Below are 27,459 nucleotides of genomic sequence, written 5' to 3'. Positions count from 1 at the left end.
GAAAAAAAGAAAAACTATGATATTTAGATTAACAAAAATTTAAGAAAAGCATCTGTCATATAACAAGTAAGCCTATATATTACATGAAAATAAAATAATTCAGTTAATAAAACTGACTATAATAGCAGAATTTCAATTTTATAGTGTCTTACCTTTTCCATTCTACCTGTGCTATAAATTTCTAGATCAAAATACTGTGGGATTTGTAGCAAGTTTGCTACCTTCTCTGCATCTGCAGAATACTAGAAGGAGAAGCAAAGAAAACAAAGTAACTACTTTAATAGTACAGTGTAATAAGCAAACTCAGTGGCATATTATCACAAAACTGTAAATGAAACTGTACCTTTGATAGCAACATAGGCAGTGTGATGATAAAATGCTCAGTCAATTTGTTTCTATCATCAATCTGAGTTTTCCTTTCTTTGGCAGTTAGCACCTAGAAATAAATTTAAATGGGCAAAGAAGAGTGTCATGTACTAATTTATAAATCTAGAATGTTACAAAGATGATGAAGCACTGGCAGATAATATAACAGAGAATTTTCAGAAAAGCTTATTAACAAACTACTAAAATAAATGTATCTAGTTTTATTCAAATTACTTTATTACTATTACTTTATTAAATAGCTACTTATTTTAGATAAGTTACTACTTGTTTAAGTAAAAACAAAAACATTTCTAAAAAACCAGTTATGAATATAAAAATACTGGAACCAATGGAGAAATAATTTTTCTAGAGTTTTAATCTCAATATGTTAACAGTTATCTCCCCTAGGTTAAATAAACTATTCTAAACGTACTTTAGCAAGTAATCCTTTTTTAATACCATCAGCAGCTAGTAAATTTTCACTTATTTTTAAAGCATATACTAACAATGTCTCTGGACTCATTTATATTTGATTGTTCTTGTAATTAAGCCATAAATCTGTTAGGCAATAATCAAGACAGAGGGGTACAGCCTGTGATCACTGAACAGATTAGAGCCCTTCACCTTAGCCTGTATTCAACTAGCTAAACTATAGGTGGTTCCAAAAATAAAATACTAAAATGCAGGCTCAGTTAGGATAATTATTTTCCCAAAGTATTCTGCAGTTTATTATCTTGAAGGAATTTACCATCATAATGTTGAATGGTTTTATGGGACAGAAACATTCCAATGTAAATTGCCACTTTATAAATGTAAACCCCAATGTTTGAGAATGTATGAAAGAATAGGGCCTCCTATCTGATTCTTCTTTCAGGTTGCTTTTCAACCTCTTAAACATATAAAGTAAACATTTTGGAATGATCTACCACCAAGTGCCATGTTTAGTTCTGCACAAAGCAATTAAAGGGGCTACATGTAAAGTGAAATATGTATCTAGAAATGTATGCAGGATATTGAGAAGTCTTGAAATTCATTTGACAATGTAGGAAAGGTCTAAGGATGTGGACTTTAGGGTAACAGCTATTTTGATTAAACGGTCATTGTGTCAGGCACTCTACATACATGAACTCATTTAATCCTCACAGTATCTCCGATGGGACAGCAAAAATGGCATAATACCTATGAAGGGGAATTTGCCAATATCCAACAAAATTGTATACATATTTTTCCTTTGCCCCAAGCAGTCCCACTTTAGCAATCTACCCCACCAACACACCTGGTACAAGTACGAAATGACACACTATTATTTGCTGCACATTATTTCCAGCAAAAGACTGACCCAAAAGACTCTCAATATTATATCCACATAATAGATCATATATAGCCATAAGAAAATGAAGCTCTCCAAATAAAGTTATGGAGTAATACCCAGGATATACTGTTAAATTAAAACGTAAGGCACAGAACACCATATAAAGTATGCTATTCTTTGTAGGAGACAGGAGATTGAAACGGAGGAGAATGGAGAATAAGAATACACATATTTGTACGTGTGCATGCATTCATCTATATTTGCAGAATGAAACACTGGAAGGATAGACCAAAAACAAATAAAAATGGTTACTGGTAGGTAGCAAAGGGGTGTAGAGGGAGGCATATAAGAAAGACATCTCTAAATATATATATATTTTTTAACATGGTTTTGACTTTTTAACTATGTAAATTTTTTACATGTCCAAAAAATAAAAATAGAAAACATAAAAGTAAAGAGGTGAAAACCCTCTTATGCTAAATTTAAGTCAGAAATATCAATATGAATGCGTGATTTAAACATATGTGTATATATATAGAAATATATATATTTCTTAGCTCTGTGTACGAATGGTGCCTAGCAGAAATGATAACCAATTGACAATGAGTAACCCTAGTAACAAGATTTTGATCTTTACACATTACTCTATATCAAAAGGAACAAGGGCTCGTGGGAGATTCCTGTGCTAGGGTAATGTAGTATCAGCCTACAAGGTGACTCCCAATTGACCATTGTCTCCTGGTATTCATGCCCTTAATATAATCTCTTCTGAAAATGAATAAGGCTGACGTGTAATCTAAGGAATATTGTGGGAATTATATTGTATGACTCTTGAGGTCATAAAACACACACAAGTGTCCACCTTACTCTCTTTTGGACCATTCCTTCTGGGGGAGGCTGGCAGACTTGAAACAGTCCTACTGAGAGGTCAACATGGTAAGGATCTAAGGCCTCCTACCAACAATCAACACTAACTTGCCAACCATGTGAAAGAACTGTTATGGAAGAAGCAAATTTACTATCAAGACTTCAGAGGTTAAAGCTCTGCCTAACATCTTAGGTGCAACCCTATGAGAGAATCTAAACCAAATTAACAGCTAAGCCACTCACAAATTTCTGACCCACAGAAACTATATGAGACCATGAATACTTTAAGCCTCTAAGTTTTGAAGTATGGTAGTCCCCCTCTATCCATGTGGGATACATTCCAAGACTCCCAGCAGATGTCTGAAACTGCAGATCATTCCGAACCCTATATATACTGTGAATTGGTACAGCCACTATGGAGAACAGTATGGAGGTTCCTTTAAAAACTACAAATAGAACTACCATATGACCCAGCAATCCCACTACTGGGCATATACCCTGAGAAAACCATAATTCAAAGAGTCATGTACCACAATGTTCATTGCAGCACTATTTACAATAGCCCGGAGATGGAAACAACCTAAGTGCCCATCATCGGATGAATGGATAAAGCAGATGTGGCACATATATACAATGGAATATTACTCAGCCATAAAAAGAAACGAAATTGAGCTATTTGAAATGAGGTGGATGGACCTAGAGTCTGTCATACAGAGTGAAGTAAGTCAGAAAGAGAAAGACAAATACCGTATGCTAACACATATATATGGAATTTAAGGAAAAAAAATATCATGAAGAACCTAGGGGTAAGACAGGAATAAAGACAGAGACCTACTAGAGAATGGACTTGAGGATATGGGGAGGGGGAAGGGTAAGCTGTGACAAAGCGAGAGAGTGGCATGGACATATATACACTACCAAACGTAAGGTAGAGAGCTAGTGGGAAGCAGCCGCATAGCACAGGGAGATCAGCTCGGTGCTTTGTGACCACCTAGAGGGGTGGGATAGGGAGGGTGGGAGGGAGGGAGACGCAAGAGGGAAGAAATATGGGAACATATGTATACGTATAACTGATTCACTTTGTTATAAAACAGAAACTAACACACCATTGTAAAGCAATTATACTCCAATAAAGATGTAAAAAAAAAAACCATGCCTATGATAAATTGATAAATTAGGCATAGTAAGAGATTAACAAAAATAACTAATAAAATAGGACAATTATAACAATATACTGTAATAAAAGTTATGTGAATGTGGTCTCTCTCTCTCTCTCAAAATATCCTGTATAAATTTAACACCTTTTCCATCTTAACTAAGAACTCATCAAGCACTGTGGCTATCACTTTTGCAGTTTGAGGTGTGACAGCAAAACTAATAGGAATTTCTTTTTCCTTCCTCACAATTTCAGATAGAAATCTATTCTTAACGAAGATCTTAGCAAACTCAGCATATGATTTTTTTCTTTCCTTGTTAAGTCTAGAACTTTCATCTATTCACTTAAAGGAGGCACTTACGGCTTCTCTTTGATATATCCGAATTGCCAGCATCACTACTCTTGGGCATTCAGGCGATATTAAGTAAAATAAGGGTTACTTGAACACAAACACTGCAATACTGTGACAGTCAATCTGATGACCTACAACAACCACTAAGTGACTAACTGGTGGGATACACTGGACAATGGTATGATTCAACGTCCCGGGCAGGATGGAGAGGGACAAAGCTGGATGGCATGAGATTTCATCATGCTTCTCATAACAACATGCAACTTCAAACTTATCAACAGATTACTTTCGGAATTTTCCATTTAATATTTTTGGATCATAGCTGACTGGTAACTGAAACTGTGCGAAGAGAAACCATGGGTAAGGGACCACTACTGTCATTTCTTTTACGCAGGAATAGATAACTAACATAAGCAATAAAGGTAGAAAGTGAGACTGGGACATTTTGCTCTGAAAGAAAGCATTCAAAAAATGATGACATGTCAAAATAATAAGAAATTAGCCTGAAGGGGCTGTCATTCAAAATTGGGACATAACATATTCTTAAAACTTTTATTTTGGAAAATTTCAAAAACACTCATTTTGTCATTATTGTTTCATCAATTTTCCTAAAGGTTTTTTTCTTCCATAGCATTTTAAAATTTTAAATGTCTTTATTGGAGTATAATTGCTTTACAATGGTGTGTTTCTGCTTTATAGTAGTTTCTGCTTTATAACAAAGTGAGTCAGCTATACATATACCTATATCCCCGTATCTCCTCCCTCTCACCCTCCCTATCTCACCCCTCTAGGTGGTCACAAAGCACCGAGCTGATCTCCCTGTGCTATGCGGCTGCTTCCCACTAGCTATTTTATACTTGGTAGTGTATATATGTCAATGCCACCCTCTCACTTCCTCCCAGCTTACCCTTCCCCCTCCCCGAGTCCTCAAGTCCACTGGCTATGTCTGCATCTTTATTCCCATCCTGCCCCTAGGTTCTTCATAATTTTTTTTTTTTTTAGATTCCATATATATGTGTCAGCATACGGTATTTGTTTTTCTCTTTCTGACTTACTTCACTCTGTATGACAGACTCTAGGTCCATCCACCTCACTACAAATAACTCAACTTCGTTTCTTTTTATGGCTGAGTAATGTTCCACTGTATATATGTGCCACATCTTCTTTATCCATTCATCTGTCGATGGACACTTAGGTTGCTTCCATGTCCTGGCTATTGTAAACAGAGCTGCAATGAACACTGTGGTACATGACCCTTTTTTGAATTATGGCTTTCTCAGGGTATATGCCACGTAGTGGGACTGCTGGGTCGTATGGTAGTTCTATTTTTAGTTTTTTAAGGAAACTCCATATTGCTCTCCATAGTGGCTCTATCAATTTACACTCTCACCAACAGTGCAAGAGGGTTCTCGTTTCTGCACAACCTCTCCAGCATTTATTGTTTGTAGATTTTTTTGATGATGGCCATTCTGATAGGTGCGAGGTGATACCGCATTGTGGTTCTGAGTTGCATTTCTCTAATGATTAGTGATGTTGAGCATCCTTTCATGGGTTTGTTGGCAATCTGTATATCTTCTTTGGAGAAATGTCTATTTAGGTCTTCTGCCCATTTCTGGATTGGGTTGTTTGTTTTTTTGATATTGAGCTGCATGAGCTGCTTGTATATTTTGAAGATTAATCCTTTGTCAGTTGCTTCGTTTGCAAATATTTTCTCCCATTTTGAGGGTTGTCTTTTCGTACTGTTTATGGTTTCCTTTGCTGTGCAAAAGCTTTTAAGTTTCTTTAGGTCCCATTGCTTTATTTTTATTTCCATTTCTCTAGGAGGTAGGGCAAAAAGGATCTTGCTGTGATTTATGTCATAGAATGTTCTGCCTATGTTCTCCTCTAAGAGTTTGATAGTGTCTGGTGTTACACTTAGGTCTTTAATCCATTTTGAGTTTATTTTTGTGTATGGTGTTAGGAAGTGTTCTAGTTTCATTCTTTTACATGTAGCTGTCCAGTTTTCTCAGCACCACTTATTGAAGAGGCTGTCTTTTCTCCACTGTATATTCTTGCCTCCTTTACCAAAAATAAGGTGACCATATGTGCGTGGGTTTATCTCTGGGCTTTCTATCCTGTTCCATTGATCTATATTTCTGTTTTGCTCCAGCACCATATTGCCTTGATTACTGTAACTTTGTAGTATAGTCTGAAGTCAGGGAGCCTGATTCATCCAGCTCCGTTTTTCTTTCTGAAGATTGCTTTGGCTATTCGGGGTCTTCTGTGTTTCCATACAAATTGTGAAATTTTTGGTTCTAGTTCTGTGAAAAATGCCATTGGTAGTTTGATAGGAATTGCACTGAATCTGTAGATTGCTTTGGGTAGTATAGCCATTTTCACAATGTTGATTCTTCCAATCCAAGAACATGGTATACCTCTCCATCTGTTTGTATCATCTTAAATTTCTATCATCAGTGTCCTATAATTTTCTGCATACAGGTCTTTTGTCTCCTTAGGTATGCTTATTCCTAGGTATTTTATTCTTTTTGTTGCAATGGTAAATGGGAGTGTTTCCTTAATTTCTCTTTCAGATTTTTCATCATTGCTGTATAGGAATGCAAGGGATTTCTGTGCATTAATTTTGTATCCTGCTACTTTACCAAATTCACTGCTTAGCTCTAGTAGTTTTCTGGTAGCGTCTTTAGGATTCTCTATGTATAGTATCATGTCATCTGCAAACAGTGACAGCTTTATTTCTTCTTTTCCAGTTTGGATTTATTTTATTTCTTTTTCTTCTCTGACTGCTGTGGTTAAAACTTCCAAAACTATGTTGAATAATAGTGGTGAGAGGGGCAACCTTGTCTTCTTCCTGATCTTAGTAGAAATGGTTTCAGTGTTTCACCATTGAGAACGATGTTGGCTGTGGTTTTGTCATATATGGCCTTTACTGTGTTGAGGAAAGTTCCCTCTATGCTTACTTTCTGGGGATTTTTTTTATCCTAAATGGGTGTTGAATTTTGTTGAAAGCTTTTTCTGCCTCTACTGAGATGATCATATGGTTTTTATCCTTCACTTTGTTAATATAGTGTATCACATTGATTGATTTGCCTATATTGAAGAATCCTTGCATTCCTGGGAAAAACCCCACTTGATCATGGTGTATGATCCTTTTAATGTGCTGTTGGATTCTCTTTGCTAGTATTTTGTTGAGGATTTTTGCATCTATGTTCATCAGTGATATTGGCCTGTAGTTTTCTTACTTTGTGACATCTTCATCTGGTTTTGGTATCAGGGTGATGGTGGCTTCGTAGAATGAGTTTGGGAGTGTTCCTCCCTCTGCTATATTTTGGAAGAATCTGAGAAGGATAGGTGTTAGCTCTTCTCTAAATGTTTGATAGAATTTGCCTGTGAAGCCATCTGATCCTGGGCTTTTGTTTGTTGGAATATTTTTAATCAGAGTTTCAATTTCAGTTCTTGTGATTTTTCTGTTTATATTTTCTATTTCTTCCTGGTTCAGTCTCAGAAGGTTGTGCTTTTCTAAGACTTTGTCCATTTCTTCCAGATTGTCCATTTATTGGCATATAGTTGCTTGTAGTAATCTCTCATGAACCTTTGTATTTCTGCAGTGTCAGTTGTTACTTCTCCTTTTTCATTTCTAATTCTATTGATTTGAGCCTTCTCCCTTTTTTTCTTGATGAGTCTGGCTAATGGTTCATCAATTTTGTTTATCTTCTCAAAGAACCAGTTTTTCATTTTATTGATCTTTGCTATTGCTTCCTTCATTTCTTTTTCATTTATTTCTGATCTGATTTTTATGATTTCCTTCCTTCTGCTAACTTTGGGTTTTTTTTGTTCTTCTTCCTCTAATTGCTTTAGGTGTAAGGTTAGGTTGTTTATTTGAGATGTTCCCTGTTTCCTGAGGTAGGATCGTATTGCTATACACTTCCCTCTCAGAACTGCTTTTGCTGCAACCCATAGGTTTTGGGTTGTTGTGTTTTCATTGTCATTTGTTTCTAGGTATTTTTGATTTCCTTTTTGATTTCTTCAGTGATCTCTTCATTATTTAGTGTATTGTGTAGCCTCCATGTATTTGTATTTTTTACAGAATTTTTCCTGTAATTGATATCTAGTCTCATAGCGTTGTGGTTGGAAAAGATACTTGATATGATTTCAACTTTCTTAAATTTACCAAGGCTTGATTTGTGACCCAAGATATAATCTATCCTGGAGAATGTTCCATGAGCACTTGAGCAGAAAGTGTATTCTGTTGTTTTCGGATGGAATGTCCTATAAATATTAAGTCCATCTTCTTTAATGTATCATTTAAAGCTTGTGTTTCCTTACTTAGTTTCATCTTGGATGATCTGTCCATTGGTGAAAGTGGGGTGTTAAAGTCCCCTGCTATGCTTGTGTTACTGTTGATTTCCCCTTTTATGACTGTTAGCATTTGCCTTATGTATTGAGGTGCTCCTATGTGGGGTGCATAAATATTTACAAATTGTTGTATCTTCTTCGTGGACTGATCCCTTGATCACTATGTAGTGTCCTTCTCTGTCTCTTGTAATAGTCTTTAAGTCTATTTTGTCTGATATGAGAATTGCTACTCCAGCTTTCTTCTGTTTTCCATTTGCATGGAATATCTTTTTCCATGCTCTCACTTTCAGTCTGTATGTGTCCCTAGGTCTGAAGTGGGTCTCTAGTAGACAGCATATATACGGGTCTTGTGTTTGTATCCATTCAACCAGGCTATGTTTTTTGTTTGGAGCATTTAATCCATTTACATTTAAGGTAATTATCGATATGTATCTTCCTATTACCATTTTCTTAATTGTTTTGGGTTTGTTATTGTAGGTCTTTTCCTTCTCTTGTGTTTCCTGCCTAGAGGAGTGCCTTTAGCATTTGTTGTAAAGCTAGTTTGGTGGTGCAGAATTCTCTTAGCTTTTGCTTGTCTGAAAAGGTGTTAATTTCTCCGTCGAATCTGAGTAAGATCCTTGCTGGGTAGAGTAATTTTGGTTGTAGGTTCTTCCCTTTCATCACTTTAAATATGTCCTGCCACTCCCTTCTGCCTTGCAGAGTTTCTGCTGAAAGATCAGCTGTTAATCTTATGGGGATTCCCTTGTGTGTTATGTGTTGCTTTTTCCTTGCTGCTTTTAATATTTTGTCTTTGTGTTTAATTTTTGAGAGTTTGATTAATATGTGTCTTGGCATGTTTCTCCTTGGATTTATCCTGTATGGGACACTCTGTGCTTCCTGGACTTGATTAACTATTTCCTTTCCCATCTTAGGGAAATGTTCAACTATAATCTCTTCAAATATTTTCTCAGTCCCTTTCTTTTTCTCTTCTTCTTCTGGGACCCCTGTAGTTTGAATGTTGGTACATTTAATGTTGCCCCACAGGTGTCTGAGACTGTCCTCAATTCTTTTCATTCTTTTTTCTTTATTCTGCTCTGCAGTAGTTATTTCCACTGTTTTATCTTCCAGGTCACTTATCCGTTCTTCTGCTTCAGTTATTCTGCTATTGATCCTTTCTAGAGAATTTTTAATTTCATTTATTGTGTTGTTCATCACTGTTTGTTTGCCCTTTAGTTCTTCTAGGTCCTTGTTAAACATCTGTTGTATTTTTCCATTCTGTTTCCAAGATTTTGGATCATCTTTACTATCATTTCTCTGAATTCTTTTTCAGGTAAACTGCCTATTTCCTCTTCATTTGTTTGGTCTGTAGGTTTTTACCTTGCTCCTTCATCTGCTGTGTTTCTCTGTCTTCTCATCTTGCTTAACTTACGGTGTTTGGGGTCTCCTTTTCGCAGGCTGCATGTTCGTAGTTCCTGTTGTTTTGGTGTCTGTCCCCAGTGTCTAAAGTTGGTTCAGTGGGTTGTGTCAGCATCCTGGTGGAGGGGACTAGTGCCTGTGTTCTGGTGGATGAGGCTGGATCTTGTCTTTGTGGTGGGCAGGATCGTGTCCGGTGGTGTGTTTTGGGGTGTCTGTGACCTTATTATGATTTTAGGCAGCCTCTCTGCTAATGGGTGGGGGTTGTGTTCCTGTCTTGCTAGTTGTTTGGCTAGGGTATCCAGCATTGTAGCTTGCTGGTCATTGAGTGGAGCTGGGTTTTAGCGTTGAGATATACATCTCTGGGAGAGCTTTCACCATTTGATACGTGGAGCTGGGAGGTCTCTTGTGGACCAGTGTCCTGTACTCGGCTCTCCAACCTTAAAGGCACAGGCCTGACACCTGGCTGGAGCTCCAAGACCCTGTGAGCCACACGGAAAAAGAGAAAAAGGAAAAAAATATATGTATCATTGCTCCCAAAGTCCACCGCCTGAATTTTGGGCTGATCCGTTGTCTATTCAGGTATTCCACAGATGCAGGGTACATCAAGTTGACTGTGGAGATTTAATCCGCTGCTCCTGAGGCTGCTGGGAGAGATTTCCCTTTCTCTTCTTTGTTTGCACAGCTCCTGGGGTTTAGCTTTGGATTTGGCCCTGACTCTGCGTGTAGGTCTCCTGAGGGCGTCTGTTCTTCGCTCAGACAGGGTGGGGTTAAAGTAGTAGCTGATAGGGGGCTCTGGCTCACTTAGGCCAGTTGGAGGGAGGGGTACGGAATGTGGGGTGAGCCTGCGGCAGCAGAGGCCAGCATGATGTTGCAACAGCTTGAGGTGCGCCTGTGCTCTCCTGGGGAAGTTGTCCCTGGATCACAGGACCCTGGCAGTGGAGGGCTGCACAGGCTCCTAGGAGGGGAGGTGTGGATAGTGACCTGTGCTTGCACACAGGCTTCTTGGTGGCTGCAGCAGCAGCCGTAGCGTTTCATGTGTGTCTGGTGTCCGCACTGATAGCCGCGGCTTGCACCTGTCTCTGGAGCTAGTTTAGGAGGTGCTGTGAATCCCCTCTCCTTGAGCACCCCGAAACAATGGTCTTCTGTAGCATTTTAAGGCAAGTTCTTTTTATATCATTTCACCCCTAATATTTAATTATGTCTCTAACAGATGAAGATGCAAGAATAATTAAGCTTTGCATCTCCAACAAAATTAAACAATAATTCCTTATTATCATTTCATACCCAGTCCTTTGTTTTCTCAGTCTCTACTTTTTGGAGTCTTCCCTATATTCATATTTAATGTAATGTTTAATATGGTTAAATTTATGTCAGCCATTGGGCTATTTGTTATCTCTATATCTTATGTCTTTTTTTCTCCCCTCTCTTCATCCTTTACTGCCTTCTTTGCAGTTAAACATTTTTTAGTGTGCTATTACAATTTCTCTGTTGGTTTCATTCCCCTTTTTTAGGTATGAGTAGTTACTCTAGGGATTACAATATACTTCTTCAACTTATTACAACTAACTTCAGATTAATAATGAATTAATTATAGCAAAATACAGCAATTTTACTCCAAGAGAGTTCTATTTCCTTTACCCTTATTTGTGCTATCTCACATATCTATATATATTATAATCTTAATACTACAGTGCTATAATTGTTGCTTTAAATAATCTCATGTCTCTTTAAAAATTAAAAAAAATATACTATACAAAGCCTTTTTTTTTTTTTTTTTTGCAGTATGCGGGCCTCTCGTTGTGGTCTCTCTCATTGTGGAGCACAGGCTGCGGACGTGCAGGCTCAGCGGCCATGGCTCACGGGCCTAGCCGCTCCGCAGCATGTGGGATCTTCCCGGACTGGGGCACGAACCTGTGTCCCCTGCATTGGCAGGTGGACCCTCAACCACTGCGCCACCAGGGAAGCCCTACACAGCCTTTTATATCCACCCACATATTTACCATTTCTGGTACTCTCTATTTCCTCCTGTGGATTAGAGTTTCCATTCTTTATAGCTGGAAGGACTTCTTTCAGTATTTCTTCTAAGGCAGGTCTTCTAACATGTCTCTCAATCTTTGTTTATATGGGAATGTTTTTATTTTCACTTTCATACGTGAAAGATAATTTTACTGGATTTAGAATTCCTGGTTGGCAATTTTGTTGTCTTTTGGTGATTGTCATTCTACTGTCTTCTGGGCTTAACTACTTCTGATAAGTCAACTGCTAATCCTATTGCTGTTGTCCTCCACATGAGTTATTTTTTTTCTTACAGCTTTCAATATTTTTTGTCTTTAGCTTTTAACAGTGTGACTACCCTGTGCCTAGAGGTAGATATTTTGTGTTTATACTATTTGGATTTTCTTAAATTTCTTGGACCTGTGGATTAACATTTGCCATCAAATTTGGGACGTTTTTGGCAATTCTTAAAATGTTTTTCCTTCCTTTTCCTTCTCTCACTCCTTTTTGTAGGACTCCATTACACAAATTTGGTGACTTGATGTTGTTTCACACATTTCTTAGGCTCTGTTCATTTCTCTTCACCTTTTTTCCTGTTTTTTTTCCAGAATGAATAATTTCTATTAATCTTTCATGTCCACTGTTTCTTCTGTCATCTCAAATCTGTTGAGCTTATCTAATAAATTTTAAATTTCTGTTACTGTACTTTTCAACTCATGAATTGTCATTTGAAAAATTGGAATTACTGAGATTCCTTATTTGTTATCTTTTCCTGTAATTCTCTGAACATATTTTCCTATAATTCTTTGAACATATTTATAAAAAAGGGCTCTGAAGTATGTGCTAAACCCAACAATTGCACCTACTGAGAAAACATTTCTACTGTCTACTTTTTTCCCCTGAGTATGGCCACATTTTACTGTGTTTTTTTTGCATGGTTCCAATTTTTCTGGAAAAGTGGACATTTTTTGATAATATTCTGTAATAATTATGTATTTAAAAAATATTTTTCTAAGTGTCATTTTAATAAATTAAACTTAAACTGTGTAATTTGTCTCTCCCATGATGTGTGGCTTCTGTTGGGAATTTTTATTCTTATTTTTGTTTTTTAGCCTGTCTTCCTGGGAGTCTCCTCTGTGTTTCAATAGATCACTAGTCAGCCAATGATTTGGGTAGAGGTGGTGCTCAAATGATCCAAATTTATAAGGCTCCTCGCCTCTGAGACCTGATCTGTTGTGGGATAGAGAGCACATTCAAACTTCAGCCACTATGTAAGTTTGCTTGACTTTTATTTTCCATTGGGTTCTCTCTCTCAGGTTTCCCAGTCAGCCAGGGATGTATGAAGAGTTTATTAATCCTTTTATAGCTTTCTCATTTCTAGCATTTTTTGTTAGATTCTTGGCTGGTTCACTATTCTTACCAACTTGCAGACACAATCTCTGAATATCACAGGTACAGGATTTCCTTGTTTCTGCCATTTCTAGTTGACAAAGCTGTGGATTTTTTCCCATTTGTCCCATATTGAGTCTGCTCCCTTGACAGCAAAGTTGCTGGTTTTTACATACAGTGCCACTCTGGTAAAATTACAGATGTCACCAATCAAGCCTGTGGGTTCTGTGTATACTGTAACCCTAGGCAGGAAGGCTGTAGACTCACTCCTACAGCTTTAACCTGAAGCTTCAGCAGTTTTCCAAGAATACAAGCACACCTCATTCTTATGTTTTGCAGATATTGCTTTTTTGAAGAAAACAAATTGGAACTTTGTGACAACCCTGTGTTGAGCGAGTCTATTGGTACCATTTTCCCAACAGCATTTGCTCATTTTGTGTTTGTGTGTCTGTTTCTGTGCCACATTTGGTAATTCTTGCAATATTTCAAACTTTTTCATCATTATTATTATACCTGTTATGGTGATCTGTGATCAATGATCTTTGATGTTACCATTTAATTGCTTTGGGGTGCCAGAAACTGCACCCATATAAAATGGGGAACTTACTTGATAAATGTTGTGTCCCACTGCTCCACCAACTAGCTGTTCCCCCATCTTTTCCCCCTTCCTGAGACTCAACAGTATTGAAATCAGGCCAACTAACAACCTTACTAACCCCTAATAAGCCTCTAAGTGTTCAGGTGAAAAGAAGAGCCACACATCTCTTGTTTTAAATCAAAAGCTAGACATGATTAAGCTCAGTGGGGAAGGCATGTTGAAAGGCCAAAAGCTAGGCCTCTTGAGTCAAACAGTTAGCCAACTTGTGAATGCAAAGGAAAAGTTCATGAAAGAAATAAAAAGTGCTACTCCAGTGAATACATGAATGATAAGAAAGTGAAACAGCCTTATTGCTGATATGGAAGAAGTTTTAGTGATCTGGATAGAAGATCGAACCAACCACAACATTCCATTAAGCCAAAGCCTAATCCACAGCAAGGCCCTCACTCTCTTAAATTCTATGAAAGCTGAGAGAAGTGAGGAAGCTGCAGAAGAAAAGGCTGAATCTAGTTCATGAGATTTAAGAAAAGAAGCCATCTCTATAACATGAGTTCAAGGTGAGGCAGCAACTGCTGATGTAGAAGTTGCAGCAAGTTAACCAGAAGATCTAGCTAAGTTAATTAATGAAGGTGCCTACACTAAACAAAAGATTTGCAGTATAGACAAAACAGCATTATATTAAAAGAAGATGCCACGTAGGATTTTCATAGCTATACATTTGGTGACTTTAAGTTGAAGCCAATGCTCATTCGCTATTCTGAAAGCCCTAGGGCCCTTAGAAATATGCTCAATCTACTCTGCCTGTTCTCTATCAGTGGCACAACAAAGTCTGGGTGACAGCACATCTGTTTACAACATGGTTTAGTGAATATTTTAAGCCCACTGCTGAGACCTACTGCTCAAAGAAAAGATTCCCTTCAAAATATGACTGCTCACTGACAAAGCATCTGGTCACCCAAGAGCTCTGATGGAGGTGCACTATGAGAATAATGTTTTCATGCCTCCTAACACAATATCCATTTTGCAGCCCATTGATCAAGGGGTAATTCTGACTTTCAAGTTTCATTAGTAAAGAAAGAGATTTTGTTAAGGCTATAGCTGCCATGGATAGTGATTCCTCTGATGGATCTGTGCAAAGTCCACTGGAAACTTTCTGGAAAGCATTCAGCGTCCTAGATGACACTAAGAATATTCATGATTCAAGGAGAAAAGGTCAAAATATCGACATTAACAGGAATTTGGCAGAAGTTGATTCCAATCCTCATGAATGACTTTGAGGGGTTCAAGATTTCAGCGGAGGAAGGAACTGCAGATGTGGTGAAAATGGAAAGAGAATTAGAATTCAATGCAGAGACTGAATATGTGATAAATTTCATGACGAAAGCTTTAACAGATGAGGAGTTGCTTCTTATGGAGGAGCGAAGAAAGTGGTTTCTAGAGATGTAATCTACTTATGGTGAAAATGCCGTGATGATTGTTGAAATGACAACAAAGGATTTAGAATATTACATGAACTTAGTTGATAAAGAAGTGGCAGAGTTTGAAAGGTCTGACTCCAATTTTGAAAGAAGTTCTACTGTGGGTCAAATGCTATCAAACAGCATTGCATGCTACATAGAAATTGTTTGTGAAAGGAAAAGTCCATCAATGAGGCAAACCTCATTTTTGTCTTATTTTAAGAAACTGCTACCAGCAAAAAGATTGCAACTCGCTGAAGGCTCAGATGACAGCATTTTTTTTTAGCAATAAACTAGTTTTAAATTAAGGTATGCACATTGTTTTTCTAGGCATAAGGCATTGTGCACTTAATAGACTACTGTACAGTGTAAACACAACTTTTTATGCATCAAGAAACCAAAAAATTCATGTGACTAGCTTTATTGCAATATTTGCTTTATTATAATGGTCTGGAACGGAACCTACAATATCTCCAAGATATGCCCATAAATGCTTCTCAATTTGTTGTTTTATCTCTGGCTAATTTCCAGAGCCCTGATATGGGTTTTGATAGTTTTTCCAGTTTTACACTTTTTTTTTTTTTGGCAGAGAGGAATTGCCTACCTTTTCACACTACCAGAGCCAGTCTTTCCATCACGATTATCTCAATTCATCTTAAATAGCAATAACACCCGCATTATTAGCCCCATACTACAGGTAAGGAAATTAGCAAAGAAAATAGTCAACTGTCCAAAGATTACATAGATGTTAAGTGGAAGAGCCTCCAAAACTAGGCAGTTTGCCTTCAGAGCCTTTCTGTACCTTTAACAAATATGAATGTGAAAATTCGTAAGATACTAGACTAGAAGCAGGCACAGGTGCTATAGAAGCATGGATGCAAAGAATCTATTTTGGTACCTGAGTAGACAGAATATAAGATGAACTACCACAGCATATATCATTTACAAAAAATATTCAAATATTTAAGACAGTTAATGACATTAAAAGCTTTCTTTTTTTTGTAGATTTCTAATATAACTTACTCTCTTGCCGGTACCCCTTCCCACTGGAGGATGTGCCTCAGCAGCTTGACGAATCGTACAAACCATTAGCTCTATAAGAGCACTCTCCTGACGGTCAGACATTGCTAAAGTGAAACAAAACACATTAGTATGAGTAGGTAGTTTTACAATAGCCATGTATCAAAACTGAGCACAATTATAAAAAACTGTAGTCTATTACTTAAAGACTAAAGTTCTATTCTTTGTCCTTTCCTTGTTTTAAGAATAATATGTGCTTGTCGTAAGTCAAACAAGAAAGAGATATACAAAGTAAAAAAGACAATAAACTCTGGTTTCTTCTAATACTTGGTCTCTTGTAATATACTTCTGAATTAGGCAATGCCAAAATTTTCCTTCTGTATCACTTCAAAGCTCATATATCTTTCTTTTACTTTTAGCAAAAAAAGAACATGCTATATCTTTTCAAAAAATTAATAGATTTTGAATATCTTTCAAGTCACATGACATGTACAAATAATTATGTTAAATAATTACAAGTTATTACATAATTTGTGTTCCACAATTTATTCAGCCTTCTCCTATTAACATGCAAATTTCCCCCAAATTTTTGTCACATTTACAAACAATGCAGTAATAAATATCATAAGTACACATGTATTTATGTAACTGATACTTTTATTTCTATAGAATAAATTTCAAGAGAGGGAGCAATGACTCAAAAGTTAAAATCTTGGTACTGACAAATCAAAAAGGTTACTTACTGCAATCCACACCTCCAACTGCAATGATGAGAATGTTTGGTTCCTCATATCCCTGCCAGCACTTGATGTTACAAGTCCCTTTAATGTTTGCCAATCCAATGATTGAAAATGGTATGTTATTTTGCTCCTGCCTAACTACTAAGTAGTGGAGTGTATTTTCTTGTTTATTAGTTTAAAATTTTTTGGAGATTTTTAATGTTTATTCTCTGCTAATTTTTCTATTGTTATTCACCTTTCTTGGATTCTTCTTTTTTTACATTTATTTATTTATTTATTTTTGACTGCGTTGGGTCTTTGTTGCTGTGCGTGGGCTTTCTCTAGTTGCGGCAAGTGGGGGCTACTCTTCGTTGCAGTGCACAGGCTTCTCATTGCAGTGGCTTCTCTTGTTGCGGAGCACGGGCTCTAGGCGCACGGGCCTCAATAGTTGTGGCATGCAGGCTCAGTAGCTGTGGCTCATGGGCTCTAGAGCGCACGCTCAGTAGTTGTGGTGCATGGGCTCTAGAGCGCAGGCTCAGTAGTTGTGGTGCATGGGCTTAGTTGCTCCGTGGCATGTGGGATCTTAACGGACCAGGGATTGAACTAATGTCTCCTGCACTGCCAGGTGGATTCTTAACCACTGCATCACCAGGGAAGTCCCTAACTTTGTCTTAAATGATGCAAATATTTTCTCCCAGTTTGTTCTTTTGTTTTTAGACTCTTCATGGTATCTTTTGTCAGAAATTATTAACTTCTACAAAGTCATATCTGTATTTATTTTTTTATGGCTTTCAGATTTCTCTTTTCTTTCCAGTTTTTTTGAGAGATAACTGACATACAATACAATATAGGTTTAAGTTGTACAGCATAATGATTTAACTTATATATATCGTGACATGATTATCCCAGTAAGCTTAGTTAACATCTATCATCTCATACTGATTAAAAAAAAAGGCTTCTGGGTTTCTTGTATTGCTTTCAAAGATCTCCTTTCTCCTAGAGATTATAGAAATATATTTTCTTCTCTCTCTGTCTCCATCTGTTGCTTGCTTTTACATCTTTAATCTGTCTGAAATTTATTTCTGCCGATAGTATCAAGTATGGGTCTGTTTATTCCCACCAGATGAGCAGTCAATTATGCCTCTACCATTATTAAATAAAACCAGCTTTCCCTGGTTTATTTGAAATGTCACCTTTAAACATGTTTTAGGTGCTTATATATACTTAGATCTATTTCTGGATTTTTTATTTAGTTTCACTAATCTATTTTTCTATTGCAAGCACACACTGTTTTGATTATAACAGCTTTATAATGTTATAATATACCTTAATGTGTAACTTAATTCAACTAATTTGAATATTTAGTTGAACAAATTTCCCTTATCTAGTCCTTTTCCTAAAAAATTTCTATAAAGTTAGTAGCAAACAATTAAATATTTTCTATGTGTAAGGCACGGTTATAAGTGATTTATATGTATTTATTTGTTTTATCCTCAAAACAATTCCAAGAGCTAGGAATTAATATCTTCACACTTTGAAGATTGGGAAAATGAGCCACGGAGAGGTTAAATAGCTTTTCAAAGCACTCAGTAGTAGAGCCAAGATATGAACCCAGGTAGTCTGACTCCAAGGTCTATGCTCTTAAGCACTATGCTATACCACCTTTTTAAAATAAGCTTGAAATTCTACATTAACTTTTATTTTTTAATTTTATTAGAGTATCGTTGATTTGCAATGTTGTGTTAGTTTCAGGTGTACAGCAAAGTGAATCTGTTATACATATACATATATGCACTCTTTTTCAGATTCTTTTCCCATATAGGCCATTACAGAGTACTGAGTAGAGTTCCCTGTGCTATATAGTAGGTCCTTGTTAGTTATCTATTTTATATATAGTAGAGTGTATATGTCAATCCCAATCTTCCAATTTATCCCTCCCCCACCCACCCCACTGGTAACCATAAGTTTGTTTTCTATGTCTGTGACTCTTTTTCTGTTTTGTAGATAAGTTCATTTGTACCCTTTCTTTTAGATTCCACATATAAGCAATATCATATGATATTTGTCTTTCTCTGTCTGACTTACTTCACTCAGTCTATGTAATACCCTTTTTTTAAAAAATAAATTTATTTATTTTCTTTTTGGCTGTGTTAGGTCTTCGTTGCTGCACACAGGCTTTCTCTAGTTGCAGCAAGCGGGGGCTACTCTTAGTTGAGGTGTGTGGGCTTCTCGTTGCAGAGCATGGGCTCTGGGCACACAGGCTTCAGTAGCTGTGGCACGCAGGCTCAGTAGTTGTGGCTCACGGGCTCTAGAGAGCAGGCTTAGTAGTTGTGGTGCACGGACTTAGTTGCTCCACGGCATGTGGGATCTTCCTGGACTGGGGCTCAAATCCGTGTCACCTGCATTGGCAGGCGGATTCTTAACCACTGTGCCACCAGGGAAGTCCCAGTCTATATAAACTTTAAAATCATTTTGCTTAGTTCCTTCTCTCACCTCCCAGAACTCTCTCAAACCTACTGGAATTTGAACTGGTATTTTTAAGAAAATTATACATTACACTGGGAAGAACTGACATTTTAATAATCTTTTCAGCCAGGAACATGATATAGCTCTTCATTTATGATATCTTATTTGACATTATTTAATGAAACATTATGATTTTATTCACACTGATTCTGTACTTTTCTTGTTGAATTCATTCCTATGTATTTTTAAAGATACATTTTTGAGACTAATTTGAATAGTTTAATTTTATCTTTCTGTCTCCCTCTCTCCTTCCTCTCTGTTTTCTCTGTATACTTATTTATGTTAAAGACCAATTTTAAAAAAAAGACCAATAGATGTGGGGATTATAGAACTAGGCATAAATTAAAAGAAAAAAATATTAAGCTTTAGAAATTGAGAAGTTTGTACTGATTATTTCAAAATAAACTGGAACAACAGCAATGAAAAGGCAAACAAAGGCATAACATCTTATCCCTTATTCTGTACCAAAATCATCCTAAGCAGGAATATATATGTACATCTTAATTCAATCATTTTTTGTTTCACATTTTAATTGTGATAGAAAAAGCACATGAACTTTAGCTTGTCTTAGGAAAACCACAAGAAACAGCTTCAGCTTTCCATTTATCCTCCCTGATCCAATAAAACAATCAAGTTTCTATTTTATGATTCTAGAATTTCATATTTTTTTCAATTTGGCTGGGGATAGAGGAATGACAAGATTGTCTATGAACTAAATGCATTTTCTATTATTTATGAAAAAAAATCTAGTTCTATGGAAAGTGAGGAGAGAAAAACTTACCTAGTATAGAAACATTCCACTATTATATACTAAAATCCATACATTAGTGTTGAAGAAAAACTCAACTATACAGTGTCCAATGCCATCAATTTTATTAGTTTATAATTTGAAACCATCCATTCAGATATGGTAAACTCAAAACATTTGAAATTTAACTGAAATCTCTTTGGGGATAAAACAGCAAAATCAAATAATAAAATTGAAAACAAAGCAAGCTTTAAGCCACACACAAGAGCCAAACAGCCACAATGATAGAAAGGAAAGGGTGGCTGTTCGCACTATGAATTACCAAATACCTACACAACTTTCTAAGTCTGCAGAAACCTCTTTACACATCATCCCCATTTTCTCATTATTGATTTCAGTCTTATCACCCTGAACTCTGGATTTTCTCCTTAATATCACTGAAAAGAAACACTAAAAAGTCACCAACAACCTAAATCTTCACTTAAAGCTGATGGTCTTTGCATAGTCCTTTTTCTCCTCTGCAATACGTGATATTATTAACCATAGCTCTCTTGAACACCCTCTTTACTGGGCCTTCTATAGTGTACAATGAACTCTTACTATCCTTTTTATATAGCTTGCTCTCACTCTTTCTTGCTCTTCCCGCTTTTGTCCCCTTCCTATCCACAATCTTTAAAACTCACCATGGGCTTTTTCTTTCTATAATCTATTTTTATCTTTTACATTTTTATCATATCCCATAGAAACCACTCCAAACCATGTTGACAAAAAGCATTTTTTTTAATACGAATTTGATCACATCCCTCCCCTGTTTAAAATCCTTCAGTGGCTCCCTATTACACTTAGAATGAACTAAATAAATCCACTTATGATTATGGACTTAAATGTTCTACATCATAAGGCCTCTGCCTCTATCTCATCTAGTGCCACTGGCCCACTGTGCTCAAGCTACTGCAGCTCCTGGAATATAACAATATCATTCATGCTTCAGATACTCTGCAATTGCTATTTCCTCTATCTAAGCAGCTCTTTTTTTGACACTTCCCCTGGCTAGCCCCCATATCCTTTAGATTCTTGGCTCACAGGTGGCCTCCTTAGAGAGATCTTCCTTTTGGGATTCAATCTAAAGATGGACCCCTTCTTACTGTTATTATCCATCACAGATACTTATTAACTTTTGAAATTATTCTGACCACTTAGTTTTGGTCTGCCTTCGTCACTTGAATGTAAGTTCCATATGGGCAGTGAGCTGACCTTGTTTAAGACTGCACCCTCAGTGCTTAGTATAACAGCACATAGAAGGTGGTCAATAAATATTTTAAAATTATGAGTGAATTAATGATTCCCTACTTGAAGAATTCCACTTATATACATTACTTCACCCATCAACTGGATCACAGAATTCTAGCATTAGAAATGATCACAGGGCTTCCCTGGTGGCACAGTGGTTAAGAATCTGCCTGCCAATGCAGGGGACACGGGTTCGAACCCTGGTCCGGGAAGATCCCACACGCCGCACAGCAACTAAGCCCATGTGCCACAACTACTGAGCCTGCATTCTAGAGCCCGCGTGCCACAACTACCGAAGCCCACGTGCCTAGAGCCCGTGCTTCGCAACAAAGAGAAGCCACCGCAATGAGAAGCCTGTGCACTGCAATGATGAGTAGCCCCCGCTCGCCGCAACTAGAGAAAGCCCATGCGCAGAAACGAAAACCCAACACAGCCAAAGATAAATACATAAAAATAAATATATTTAACAAAAAAGAAATCATTAGCTTTCATTGCAAGCTATCAAATGTTTCAAAAACTGTTTAAAAAAAAAAAGAAATGATCACATAAGTTTATCTAATCAAAGAGCCTTCTTTATAAATGAAGAAGCTAAGACCCAGAGAAGTTAAATGACTCAGTTACGGCCCTGTTTTTGCCTGATTATTTGTTACCCAGACCTTCACATTACACTAAAAATTTATCCAGCAATTTGATTTTGCTGCAGAATACACATACACCCCCAAAAAACCCTGTCCCTTAAAAACACTGCAAGGCAGTCTTACAGCAGCTGTGATTTATTATTATTTTTCTTTTCCATCATGGTTTATTACAGGATATTGAATATAGTTCCCTGTGCTACACAATGGGACCTTGTTGTTTATCCATTCTAATATATAATAGTTTGCATCTGCTAGTCCCAAACTCCCAATCCAACCCCCTCCCCCGACCAGCAACCACAAGTCTATTCTCTGTGTCTGTGACTCCACTTCTGTTTTGTAGATAAGTTCATGTGTGTCATATTTTAGATTCCACATATAATATCATATGGTATTTGTTTTTCTCTTTCTGACTTACTTCATTTAGTATAATAATCTTTAGGTCCATCCATGTAGCTGCGAATGGAATTAAGTCATTCTTTTTTATGGCTGAGTGGTACACTGTATATATGTACCACATCTTTTTTATCCATTCATCTGTTGATGGACATTTAGGTTGTTTCCATGTCTTGGCTACTGTAAATAGTGCTGCTGTGAACACAGGGGTGCATGTATCTTTTCGAGTGATAGTTTTGTTCTGATATATAGCAGTTGTAATTTAAATTGCTATTGGTAGTCTTTGACAATGTGTCTGTTTTCCCAAATTTTAGTCCTATATTTGCAACTGCTAACTAGACTTTCATCCACTGGAATATCTATCACACTTCACTTATGTAAAGTATAACTAAATTTCTAATTAGTCTTAAGGAAATAAGTAAATCACTAATGGCATTTTGTTATCATAAAATATAGCAAAATAGTAGCTCAGAATATTGATTTGGATACCATTCCATACCAGAGCTTATATGTGGCACAGCAAACATATGGACAAATGTATGAAAAAAAGTTGAATCATGATTTCAAAACGGTCCTGGACTTGTTACACATAAATTCTCCAGCCTTGCCTTCCCAGATTCAATCATACCCTAAAACTGTGGTTGACTTAAAATTTTTTCCCCATTTTACAACTCACTTTTCTAGCTAAAATCAAACCAACCAAACCAAGCCAAACCAAACGAAACCAAACCTAACCAATCTCTTGACTGAAAGTTAAACCCAATGTCAACTAAACTTAAATCACAAAGAAAACCTAATAATACATAGTTATTTTAAGAAGGTAGATCCAGGGCTTCCCTGGTGGCGCAGTGGTTGAGAGTCCGCCTGCCAATGCAGGGGACACGGGTTCGTGCCCCGGTCCGGGAAGATCCCACATGCCACGGAGTGGCTGGGCCCGTGAGCCATGGCTGCTGAGCCTGCGCGTCCGGAGCCTGTGCTCCGCAATGGGCAAGGCCACAACAGTGAGAGGCTCGCGTACGGCAAAAAAAAAAAAAGAAGGAAGGTAGATCCATCTAGAACACCTTGATGACTGACAGAGTAATTACTATTTTCTGACTGACACATCTTATTTAAATGAGAGTAAAAAGTTAACAATACCAAATCATAGCACCTTGGCTCTTCTTCCCGTAATTTATTATGTCCCCTGCTTCCCTTCTCCTTGGATATAACCTTATAGAGCATACTTGACAAAAAGAAAAATGGCCTGGGATCATAAATAAGAAGCTCTAGCCTACTCTGATAATTTGCTGATTCTATGGCCACAAGCAAGGAAGGAAAATGGATGAAATGTACTATTAAATACTATGCCAAGCATTTTGCTCAAGTGTTGACTGGGCTGTAGTGATTAGAAAGGAAATTGATTTTACTAGATAAAATATTAAGATTAGTTAGAAATAGATTTATGAGGTCAGGGAACTTAGCAGGAACATGTATGAGCAAAATAAAGACAATGTAGAATGTATGTTCATGTTCCTCTGATCACTTCAAAAGTGAAAGGAATCCAGAGTACAGGTGAGAGTTTGACCTAGTGAGCAGAAGGTCCTGTCAACTTAATAATAGACCTGTCTTCTTACCAAAGATATGGAGGGAAAAAAACACATGCAAATATAGTAGATAATAATCAGAGGTGGGGTCAAATATACTATAATAAATTCTACCTTGAAAGAAGGTCTGGGAAATTTTGGGGAAGGATTTGTGTTACAGATTAAGAATGAGGGGAAAAAAAAAGAATGAGGTTGTGAGGCAAATATCTTGAATTTAAAAGCAGCAATTTCAGCCAGTTTACTGGAGTGTATTTGGGTACGATGCATAGCTATTGTTTCTCTCACTGAATTTGGTCAAAGCCAGAGCAGATAATACCAATTAGCATCACTGCTTGGAAAGAACACTGGGGGATGGTCATTAAACTGTTTAGGTAATCTACTGCAGGTGATGGCTCATTCCGCTCTTATATCCCAGAGGGTTGAACTACATAGAAAAGCAGGGGAAACAGAATAGGGAATCAATAGTATACTATTTTATTTAATCCTCACAACAACTATATAAGGTAAATAAGAAAAAGAATCCTTATATTATAAAGAAAAGGAAGCTAAGGAGCAGAAAAAATGAGGACATAAGTCACAAAGGACAGAGTTAGAAATCTGAATCTGTTTCTTTTGATTCTAAAGTCCATGTTTAGTTCATTACAAGCCTCACTTACATCAAGGTATCATCTACATTTTAGGACTCTGTATGGATTAAATAGTAGTTCTTTAAACTACTGTTGTGGGCTAGATTGAAAAACAAGCTATACAGAGGAAAAAGCATTGCTAGTTTTAAGGAGCTAATATTCATATAATCTTTTAGAATATAAATGCTTTATTAAGTATCCATTTTGCTGTTCATGTTATTACACAAAGTGTAATGTAAGATGCATACTTCAGAAATTATCAATATAGTAATTATTTCTCCCTATTTCTTGAATAGCTAGGTAAGTGACTTTATTTTTGATTTTTTTATTTTAATTTTTAAAAAGATATAACAAAAGAGGGGATGATTATGGTCTAATTAAATCATTGTATGTGAAAGGTTAAGTACACATACATAGCAAAAAGATTCTGCATGTGCCTTTTTTTTTTTTTACATTAAGTGTGTCAGTACTTTGTGTCTCAAATCAGCATAAAGAAAACTTTTTTGAATGCTACATAACATTTACAGGATTTTAAAAACTTGTGTGGCATGAATGGTAGTAGTCCTAATACAGAAAGATGTTATACACTATTGAGACATCCTTGCTTGTTATAGGAAACAAACTGTTCTCTTTGCAAAAAAAGACACACAGTACGCTTGCATATACTCATTTGTAAGAAGTGATCTATACAGGGTGGTATGATAATTAATGCAAACCCAAAACAATATGTAAATCAACTTATCGAAATACTATACCTTCCTCTCCTTGAACAGGTTCTTCTAATAACAATTCTGTCATACATTCCCAGTCTTTCAATAGTTCTTGAGAGCTCTCCCACAAACTGTCCACCAAGTAGGCAGCATGTTCGTGTAACTAAAAATAACAAATCAAATGTGATTGAAAAACATTTAATGAAGAAACTAGTAATAATATATTGAGTTGTTAAGCCATTTTCTTCATAATTAAAACTGCTTGGTCACAATGTTTCCAAGAGCCACTCAGAGAACTATGTATATATATATACATACATACATACATACAAACACATTTGCATTCCACTGTTGATAATGGGGATGCAATATATAGACTTAATCATTTAAAAACAGTAGTAAGGTTAAGAATCTCCTAGTTCAATGAAATCATATATTGATGAAGAAACTGAGAGTACAACTAGTTAACAATTTTCCTGAAGTTATAAGCTGGATTTAGGGTACTTTTCATTATTCTTTATTTGTCTTTCTCTACAACGATTTTTTTTTTTAAGAAAATGAATTACTTTCTCTCAGAATTCCATTTGACACTTTGGTACCAGCCTTACTTACTTTTTATCTCTGTTATTTGGTTAAGGTCAAAATGTACGTTACTCCATCTCTCTGTTTTTCCACTCTCATTTCCACTTAACAAATTCCCCATCTCACCTCACCTCCACTTTTTGCTGCTCATTACTCTTGACAATTTTCTTTGGAACCCATGTTCCCACAATAAACAACACTCTCAAGTTCCTCAACAAACATTTCAGATGGAACGCTTTACCATCTGTCAGTCATTGAACTGTGAAGAATATTAATTACTTTAGTAAAGTTCTTTAGAAAAGGTAAGTAGAAGTGTTGGCCATGTTCTGGTTTCTGCTACTTACAATTAACTTCTCTACCCTTGCATAAAAGTTCTACCACCTCTGAGTCTCATGACAACCAGCTAAACCACTTTCAAACTTTACATTGCAACCCGTTCACTGGCTGTTAAAATAATTTAATGTATTGAGACCAAAGTTTCAAAGAAATGAAACGGAGAGGATATGTATAGAAGATATAATCCACCAAAAATATAATTGTGAACTTTTTTATACCTATTCTAAAAATGAGTGTATAGCACACAGAATGTTAAGTACTATTTCATATTTCAGTTATATGTTCTTGTATTTGTGAGAGAAAATGGTTTTTGTATCATGAGGAGTGGCCTGAAAATGTGTGAAAGTCACCTTGGTAGACCTACTGATTATCTACTGATATCTTAGCACATTTGGCACGTGAGTTGCTTTTCTTCCTCATTCCTAATTCTACCATTATTCTTAACTTCTATGAAAATTTTGATGATCTATTTAAAGCTCTGCCTCATTTGACCTCTTGAATTCTATACTTCATTTCCACTGCATTTCAAATCTCACATTCTGGCTTCTGAAATGCCTCAGGAAAACTACGTACACACGCGTACACACACAACACCCCACAGTTTCCCAATGTTTTTTGTCAAAGCCAGAGTAGATAATATTGATTAGCATCTCTGCTTAAGGAAGAAGATGGACAAACGTTTGCAGCCAGGTCTATTCAAACTTTCTAAACCACACATCCTAGGAAAATATCCCTAGACCATAAGTAACATCATTCCAACAGTGACAGGCACAAGTAGTGCACAACCTGGTGTCAAAAATGAAAATTAACAGCAGAAAACAGAAAAACCAATAGTTTCAAAAAAAATAGGCTATTAAGCCTATGCTGAAATGGAGTTATTATTTAGTGGGTACAGAGTTTCAATGTAGGAAAACTTTGAAAAAGTTCTGGAGATCAATGGCAGTGACAGCTGCACATCCATGTGAATGTACTTAATGCCAATGAAGAGTACACTTAATAATAGTTAAAATGGTAAATTCTGTTATTTCACCAAAAATTAAAAAAAAAC

The 27,459-nt window shown here is 36.6% G+C and overlaps 1 protein-coding gene across 1 annotated transcript in view; it reads right to left on the bottom strand.

The window, feature by feature from the left end:
- STAG1 (STAG1 cohesin complex component) overlaps nt 1-27,459 on the bottom strand; it is a 423,440-nt gene that overhangs the window by 51,273 nt on the left and 344,708 nt on the right. Inside the window, exons 15-18 of the mRNA XM_067737732.1 lie at nt 25,539-25,656; nt 16,264-16,367; nt 344-436; nt 153-242 (exon numbers count right to left, since the gene is read on the bottom strand). Of these exons, the coding sequence (XP_067593833.1) occupies nt 153-242; nt 344-436; nt 16,264-16,367; nt 25,539-25,656 (405 nt within the window). The remainder of the gene's footprint in view (nt 1-152; nt 243-343; nt 437-16,263; nt 16,368-25,538; nt 25,657-27,459) is intronic.

The sequence above is a fragment of the Pseudorca crassidens genome, chromosome 5 (genome assembly GCF_039906515.1).
Source record: "Pseudorca crassidens isolate mPseCra1 chromosome 5, mPseCra1.hap1, whole genome shotgun sequence".
In the NCBI taxonomy this organism is placed as follows: Eukaryota; Metazoa; Chordata; class Mammalia; order Artiodactyla; family Delphinidae; genus Pseudorca; species Pseudorca crassidens.
Note: the sequence above shows the minus strand (reverse complement) of the source record. Positions and strands in the feature narration are given on the sequence as shown.